This window comes from Poecilia reticulata, linkage group LG21, assembly GCF_000633615.1.
Source record: "Poecilia reticulata strain Guanapo linkage group LG21, Guppy_female_1.0+MT, whole genome shotgun sequence".
Classification (NCBI taxonomy): domain Eukaryota; kingdom Metazoa; phylum Chordata; class Actinopteri; order Cyprinodontiformes; family Poeciliidae; genus Poecilia; species Poecilia reticulata.
Genome location: NC_024351.1, coordinates 11877730 through 11886736, shown reverse-complemented (window position 1 = coordinate 11886736; position 9007 = coordinate 11877730). Strand labels below are relative to the sequence as shown.

The window sequence follows — 9007 nt, the reverse complement described above, 5'->3', positions numbered from 1 at the left end:
CTGTGGCATCCACACACACACACACACACACACACACACACACACACACACACACACACACACACACACACCCCCACACACACACACACACGCACACGCACACACACACACACACACATACGCATGCACACACAAAGGGTGCCAATTATAGTAACTGTATGATGAGGTTTCTTATACTGAGCCCCATGCTACCTTTGCCTCTAATCCTTTATTAATTATATCTTCAACGAGCCTACACAGTTCTGGTGGTGTCAGCAGCGAGTATCCATGGGAACAGTAGGCTGGTCGCAGCGTGCAGCAGTGCACGCGCTCTGCAGCCTGACAGGCTTGATGCAGAGATGCTCCGCTGACAAGATGAGCAACTCGGTAGCAGAAACTCGGAGAGAAAAACATGATGGAAAAACAAGCAGCCTGCAGAAATCCAATGTCCTCATTCGATAGGTGCAGTGACTTAAAAAAAAAGGTCAGATTTGACAAGTTTCACACAACTGGATCAAATATGATGCATTATATTGCTAATAATAACAATAATGCTAAAGGATGCACCCAATCTCCATGTTTCTTACTACAGATGTCTTACTGTTAGATGTTGCACCTTTTCCACATTGTTGCACATTCTGTTAATAAAACTTGCAACAACAGACTGTTCTGCATCTCATGAACACCCTGAGGTAATATCACACATTTACAAAAAAAAAAAAAAAAAAGCTAATAGCTGTTATTTAAAAAGGACAATTTCTGTACAAGGTTTTAACAGAGAAGATGCTAGAAATGTGTTTATTTATAAATACACAATTAAACATGCATGCATAAAAGTGAGTGCAGTACTTCAAAGCACAATTTCTATCATGATAAAAGAGAATACACGTATATATCCCAAGGTGCATTTCCCTCCCCCTATTCATTTACCTGCAAATACTCAAATACTAATCACCTGTATGTCACTGCTTTACTCTCAAATCGCAAAAATGAAATACTCCTTAACTGATCTTTACAATCATATTTCTAGTTATAAATAACTCACATCAAACATGGAGCCTAGAGCTAATCTCCAGATTCTCTTTCAGCAACCGAAGGACAGCTCATTAACTTCCAATTAGACCTTAATGTTCAGTGAGAAGAAGTTATTTGTGTTGTATTGCCCTTGCTGCACTTGGCAGGGATATTAATGAGGCAGCAAAATGAGCCTAGAAGGAGTTAGATTAAAACTGAAAAAAAAAAAACATATTCCTCAAAGCACGCAAAAACTGTTAGAAGTGATTTTTGTGTTAATAGTTCCTTGCTGTAGTTCAGAAAATGCAAATATTCCTTGTGGGTTTTCGTCTTTTCTCTGTGTGATGCCTGTTAATTAAGCAGGAGCACCTCTTGGTGACAAATAAAATCACACACACACAACATGGCAGCCTTCTGCAGCACAAGGTAAACAGAAACATAAAGAATACAGATAAGATCAACTGCTCATATACATTGGAGAATACCGAATTGGATTATTTGAAATAAATTTATCAAGCAAATGACGTTCTGTCAAAGTGGAGGATGTGAGGGGGAAAACAAAAATGGGAGCAATTGCTGCTAGCTAGTGCCATCTATTGGTGAGATGGCATAACACAACCAGATGAAGAAACTGTTTTGAAGTGAAGAAACTAATATTAAAGTTTTCTTTCTTCTCTTTTAAAACAATAAAGCTTTTTACGTTTCTGTCTCTCCAACACAGCATCATGCTGCCACCTCCAGAATGAGTTCAGTTATGCTAAAAAAGAACAATATATCCCGAAGCATGCAATAACCGTTTCATTTTTATTACTATTATTATCGTTTCCCTCTGGTTATCTAATAGTTGGCATTGCACATTGTCGAATTGGGTTATGTGTAGTATGTGACTAAAACAACGTGGGAGCAAAGATAAAAGTAGTCATACAGCGCCATCTAACGGCGAAATGACAACCAGTTGTACCAAACCTGAGGATGTGAGATCAGTACGAGTAAGAGTGGAGAGAACTGTAGCTACACACCGCCACCTACTGGTGAGTCAAGATACACACAACTAGTGGCAGGAATTTAGCTTTAAAACGTTCAGATACATAGTAGCTGTTAATGTTTTCCTCAATGGGGGCACAGACACTTGAACCATTTTTTATACATGGATACAAAGTAGATTTCAACAATTTACATGTACTTGTTTTTTCTTCAAGCCACCTAACTTAAAAAAAAACATTCCTAAAAGACAATGTCTAGCTGAACTTTTCTTTGAATAATGATGCTTCAAGACTCTATGTTATATCTTAGGGTAAAAATAACCTATAAAGCTAGCACTTTTTTTTTTTTGCTTTTTAATAGGATTATTACGCAAATTAAATGTGTCTTTCCTGTCTTTGGACTTCTCATTGTGCCATTAGATATTGAGAAGTCTCCTTCTTACTGCAACCAATAATTTTTTTCTTCACTGATCAATTCTACTTAAATTAGATAATGTCTTGTAAAACTCTTCGGAAAGCCTACTGGCATCATTATGGCGGGACAGGAAAAACAGTAAGGAGTTTCTTAAAGATTTCAGCTGAAACTTCCGCTTGATTCCAATTTTCTATGTATAAAAATGGGGGGAAAGGTCTAAAATTTGCTCCAAATCTGCTTTCTTATTTGCAGCAGTACGAGTATTTAAAACCTATCATATAAAACACAATATTTATATTGATTGTTTAAAATCTAATTACAGTAAAAGTAACAAAGAAATCAAAATAAAACATGTTTGTGCAGTAGTTTAAATTGATTTACCCCTTAAATTTCTTCTGTTTTTTCTTATTTACTACACTTAAACTTCAGGACATCAAACCTATTTTAATATAAAATATTATATCAAATGATTATTTCATTTAAGAAGGGCAAAAAAAAAACATACACAAATGAACTAACCTAAAATTATAAATGCAGCAGCACAAAGAGGCACAATCAGTGCTTTTGGAACAGAAAATATTTTTATTCTTTTAAAAAAAAAAAAAGCATGTAATTTTTATTTGTTTTCATATTCTTATTTCAATATGTAAACAGAGTACAATATAGACTGAAATTAGATTTTATCAAAATGCTTAAAAATACTTGATAATTTAGAGCTACACAAAACGCCAATAGACAAGATTGATCTACATTACTTTATTAACCCGACTGCATGCTCAGAGCTCAATACAATCTGACAACCCAAAACTTTCACACGGGCTCTACTTTCACAGAGTCCGTGTGAAAGTAGCTATAGATAGAAAAGTTGAACGGCACAAAATAAGTGACAAATGCAGCTTTTTCCAGCATTTGGAAAGTACTGACAAGCATAATTCTGCAGCGTTAAATATGCAGTTTGAAAACTAACACAAGTAGTTTGGTCTTTTGTTACAAATGCAACTTGAAAATAAGAAAAGCATCAAAACAATAGAAGTTTTATGTTAACATCCAGCAAGAAGAAAAACATAGAAAGGCAGCATCAGTGTCCCTTTAAGCCACAGCATTTCTACCCTGGCAGAAATGTTTTAAAATATGTATATGTGTTCTGTAAAGGTGCAAGAACGTTGCCTAAACATGATGGATCGGGCAATTTTTACCAAACAGGAGAGAGCGGACCGTTACGTGTTCAAGGCCAAAATACAAAAGTATAAAAATACAAACACGGCACAAAGAGGAATAAACAAAAATTATGTAAACTTTATTAAAAATGTATTTATTCCTGACTGAGCCTTTAAAAAGGAAGCAGAGGCAGATAAAAGGTAACAATAGCTTTTTTTCTGTTTAGAATTAAAAGGGGAAAAAAAACGTGGGTTGTATGAGGTAACTATGCTGTGAAAATACATTTTGGCAGAAATTATATTCTCACCATACATATTGCAAAATCCTTAAACTAAATTCTAACGTTTTCTTCAGTGGGGCACTTTTAAAGTGGCGGTATTGTGTAAATATCGACTTTTTTGAGCTTTACATCATGTTATAATGTTATTCCATCATTAGAAACATAACTGGAGTACAGCTTTGATTCTTTCATGCATGTTTGAGAAATCCTTTAATCTCCACTGGCAGCCGTTTGGGTTTGCAAAACACTTGTTCACACCAGGTAATTGCTCCAAACTAGCGGGAGCAGCAATTAGCAAGCACCTAGAATGACGACGTGCTGAAGGCAGAGTCTCGGAAAGAGCAAGGAGTTTCTTAAAGAAATAAAGCCTCAATTTCAAAGCATTATATTGTGACATTTTACATACATGGCATTTTTATAACAATTGAAGGTGACATAGCTACTTGATGATGTTATAAAATGCCCCTATGTGTCCGTAAAATACATAATACATAAGACTCTTTAAAACATGATCGATTTGGAGCAAATCTCATCCTATCCAGATAAATTAGTGTAGTGTATGTCACTTGCAAATTACTCTTCTTTTTTGGGCTCCTCGATGAGCTTCCCCTTGTTGTACTTCTGTCCAATTCCATAAGGCACATGTGCAGATATGGTTCCCAGCTCATTGGCCCCCTCAATGTGGAACATCTGGTCGTCGAAAAAGATGTGAGGTCGGATTTTCTGCAACAGAGGGCCCTTGGGAGCCCCGGCCAGAAAAAGGGCCTCGTCGATCTCCAGGCCCCAGCTGCGGAGGGTCTTCAGGACTCGCGCGCCGGAGCTGGCTGCGCTGCGGGCCGTGACCAGGAAGGTTCTGATCGGGCAATTCAGACGCTCGTTCTTGGCATAAAATTTTCTCTGGAGCTTACCGAGGGCCTCCAGGAAACACTTTAATGGACCCTGTGTGAAGCACAGAATCGGGTTAATGTCCCGTAAAATGAGTAGTGTGACAACAGACGTATTTTAAAAAAAAGCTAAGAATTAATTTCTCTTAAACTTTTTTTTGTTAAATCCCAATACAACCACAAACTATACTTTTTAATTTTACAAATACAATCGGAAAAGTGCTGCATGCAACTGCAGTCAGACCTGATTCAATTCTGTGATTTTTAAGTGTTCACAAAATTTTGAATTGGATTTACTTCGGTCCTTTGACTAGGCCATTCCAACACATGAATATGGTCGTATATTTTTGTTTGTCCTACTTGAAGGTGCAGTTCAAATTTTAGCTCCATCAATCATCCCATCAACTATGACCTGTGTTTAAGTAAAAGATAAACACAGGTCCACAACTCGTTGCTATTTCTTTAATAAGTGCACAGCTTAATTCCAATGGGACTGCATTATTAGATCGAGTTGGCTGTATATAAGATGGATCATTTTTTTGGAAAGTGCTTTGAGAGGACATTTGTAGTAAATTTGCACTACATAAAAGAAATGAAATTAATTCAACTCCAAATTGTCATGCTGGGTTTTACTGAAATTTATTCAAGGGTCTAACAAGTAAAAATGGGCTGAATACATATACATGCAACACTTTTAGCATTTTTATTTGCAAAACCTTTGATTACCAATGGATTAGTCCCCTTCTTAATTATGTGCTATGTTGTCTCAGTATAATCAAGGTTTGCTGTTGCAAAACCATTAAACCATGACAGGGAATGAACAGTTTTGCATGGTTCTCTACAGCAGGTTAGACAGGTTCATAACTGCATCTTCACATCCAGACTGGTTGTAACAACAAGAATATAGATCTGTGTGCAAGTTCAGACATTTATCACACTTCACTGATGAAGAGAGAAAATATGACTAATGGAAGAAAAAAGAACCTTAAAAGTTGAAACTGCAACAAAAGTCATTTTAAAGCTATGTAAAAGAACTGGGCTGACATGTTGCGCAGAGTCATGGCGTTTGTGTTATTTTAAGAAGACGTGTGATCTCATTTTTGTCAGGTATCAGAGATGTTGCACGTAGACGACAGTGCCTTTTTACCTGAGCCAAAGGTTGGTTCTCAAACTTTTTCTCATGCTCAAAGAAAGTGTCGAGGCCGTGCTTCTTCACAATGATCTCCGACTCGTCTGAGAAGAGGACGGCGTCACCATCAAACGCCACTCTCAGCTGAGTGTCGCTCAGATCGTTCTCCTGTTTTGGCATAAACACGGTGGCTGCAGCAATCCCTACATGGAGTAAAGAAATGGTAAAAAAAAAAAAAAAAATGACGACATGTAAATGTTCTGTTCTTGGATTTCTACCGCAGGCTAATGTCAGCCCTATATTTCATTATAAGATGTTTGAACTGACGCTCAACTTCAGATTTCAGCAACCACATGAGTGGATTTCACCAAAAATAATAGTGACTCGCAAAAGCTTCCCTACTGCTTGAATGTTTCCACATTTTGCAATGTTATGATCACAAACTTCAGTGTGTTTTCTCATTTCCTTTTCAGTTCCTGGTTCTTTGTGGTTATGCATCATTTTGGATAAAAGCAGCAAATCCTGACATTTAACGATTTGAAACTAGTAAATATGGTCCCATATTTGATAAAAGAAATATTTTTATTAAGAATATGCAAATTAATTTTTTAGATTAGACAGGAGGAGCCTTAAATGCTACTCTTAGCTGCATGTTGCCAACAGTGACATGAGGGGTTCCCCCCCCCACTTATATAATGTCTTGGTTTTTTGTGCACATCTTCATGAGAGGTGCCAATAATGATGGAGGGTAACGGTATTAAATAAATTTTTAAAATAAAAGTTGTGTTAAATGTCCGAGCTGTAATAAAAGGATATCTCCTCTTACCTTCCTCTATTGCTTCTGTAACTTTGTCTGCACTTTTTGAGAGGTAAAGGTTCGTCATGTAGGCCTTCAGGTAACCTATAGGACTTTTCCCTCCAGTCATACAGAATCTCTCTATGGTCAAACCTGAAAGAGCATCAAACATATTAGATATGCATGAAGAATGAAACCCCAGCTCTAATGAGTTCTCTTCTTGATTATGCCTGCTGATGTAGCGAGGCGGTGAGACGTTGCAGAGCTGAACGATTAACAATGTTTGGTTAAGAAACGCAGCGTACCGTAGTGATTAATGCTGTTAATGAGGCGCACGCCGACTTGAGCGTGGTTGTTAGTCATCAGGACGATGTCAAACAGCTCCTCGCTGTCGGGGTAAAGGTTCCTAAGTCGAGTGTTGACATTCATGAGAGCCTGCAACACATATCACACCTTCTTAACTCAAAGAAAAGAAAGGATATTGAGGCATTGTGTTACACCTGAGGTAACAGCAGTATTACAAAAGGTTTGCCATTCTTTCCCGTTTATATAAATTACACAATATATGCTCTGACTGTGGAAATAAATGACTTTAGTGGTCTTGGAATCACATATTTCCTATATGAGATAGGAATAATGTGTTATAGAAGCAGTGCAAATGAACGGACGGGTGGATGGGATTCAACTCAACTCATGTTCCACTTCTGGAAAACAAAATTAGGTCAGATATTTTCATAGCACCACTGTCAAAAATAAATAAATAAATAAATTAAAAAAAAATATATATATATATATATATATATATATTGTTGCTTGACATGATAACCTTCAATTGTGGACTTATTTATTCCAAGAAAACAATTGCACAATAATTAACACACAGAGGAGCAGCATCCAAAACAAAACCAATGTGAAAATTCCCAATTAAAAAAAAAAAACTTTTTATGGGAGTCAGAGATTGAAAAGTAGAAACCTGTTAGGCTGTTCGGTCTTTTGGCATTTACTTTGCAAAATACTCTAAAAAGTGTTCTAGTAGTTGTGACTGTAGCTCTGTGATTCTCATAAGTTACTGACTCCTAATGCAATAAACCTAAAAGAGTTTGATTCTTCCGGTGTATTTGAATGACTGGGTCACATCAACATAACAGGTTTGGCCAAGTTACAATAATATCATGACTGATGGCTTGTTGCCAGTATTAGCTACAACTGGAATGCCTTAAAAGGGTCCACGCCCGGAGTTACAGCTGTTTGCCACTCCCTGAACGACAGGCCTACCTTTACGAAAGGGAATGCAGGTCCCGGCTTTAACGGATCGTTTTCATGTTCCACCTGAAAAGCGACGTACTTCTCCACTCCTTCATCCACGAAGATTTTCCTCTCTGCCACCATGTTGAAGAGGGTGCGAGAGGAGACCGCGATGGTTACCGCGTTCTGGGGTTTAGGCTGACACAGACAGAGGAAGACAGAAAAACCATTACCGATGCTCAAACTAGACTACTTTAAAAGTCATAATGATAGAGATAAGGAAAAAACAGTTTAGTGATAAACTCACCGGCCTCGGTACTTTGGTCTTTAGACTCTCAAAGAAAGCTTTAGCTGCTTCCCAGTCTTGTTCATCTTCATTTTTAACGGTTGCTGTTTTTTCCTCTGGTTTAATTTCGCTCATTTTTACAAAAATAAATAAATAAAACTGAAGTGAGTCGAAATAAAATCTAAACGAAACTCAACTAAGTAGCGTGCAGTACGCTACAGTTACTGTGTTGCACCTACTAAACTTTACGGAAGTGTAAGTAAGGAAGCCCGATGGGAGTTCCCATAGTTCCTACCAGCAGTGACGCAAGTTGTCATGGCAACACTTTCACCGCACGTGTTTATTGACTACCACAGTAACACGTTCTATCGACGGCTGTGTACAACTACAGTAGTCACCAAAAATAAACTAGCTTCCTATTTATGAAATAGCCTAATAATGAATAACTGTTGCAGAAGAAGAACATTGTGCAGGCGAAACTGATACAGACGTCACAATAAAATGGAAACAAATGAATTAACAAACTGTTGAAACTTTACTTAAACTCGGCTAAAGGTTAATGTGGTCATTTAAGCGAAAGAAGACGTACTTTGCTTTTGCATAATGTGAGCAAATTAGAATTGTGTGTAAAAATGCAGAGAATAGAACTTTTATTGGCCTTTATGGAACACTATTGTACACAGTTAATAATGCACATCGCCATAAATACAGCATCAATAATCTTAAGTATGGTCATGGCAGTATCATGCTGTGGGAATGCATGTCCTACAAGAATGCTAGAAAGAGTAGTTGGATGGATCTACAAGACAACTCTTTATTGGAAATGTTTCAAGGGGAT

The 9007-nt window shown here is 37.3% G+C and overlaps 1 protein-coding gene across 1 annotated transcript; it reads right to left on the bottom strand.

The window, feature by feature from the left end:
• Positions 1–3132: 3132 nt before the first annotated feature.
• On the bottom strand, positions 3133–8411 carry nt5c1bb (5'-nucleotidase, cytosolic IB b). The gene is made up of 6 exons (XM_008397454.2): positions 8191–8411; positions 7914–8081; positions 6944–7073; positions 6669–6791; positions 5861–6045; positions 3133–4768 (listed from the first exon to the last, which is right to left on the bottom strand). Exons 1-6 carry the CDS (start codon positions 8302–8304, stop codon positions 4403–4405), a joined length of 1086 nt encoding a protein of 361 aa, XP_008395676.1. The 5' UTR covers positions 8305–8411; the 3' UTR covers positions 3133–4402.
• Between the last annotated feature and the right edge of the window lie 596 nt (positions 8412–9007).

Excerpts from the sequence above, each read along its gene's own strand:
- nt5c1bb (XM_008397454.2), bottom strand. The coding sequence starts at position 8,304 with ATGAGCGAAATTAAACCAGAGGAAAAAACAGCAACCGTTAAAAATGAA. Across the intron at positions 8,082-8,190 it reads AGACCAAAGTACCGAGGCCG|CCTAAACCCCAGAACGCGGT; the intron begins GTGAGTTTATCA and ends TGTCTGTGTCAG. Across the intron at positions 6,046-6,668 it reads TACAGAAGCAATAGAGGAAG|GGATTGCTGCAGCCACCGTG; the intron begins GTAAGAGGAGAT and ends TACTCCATGTAG.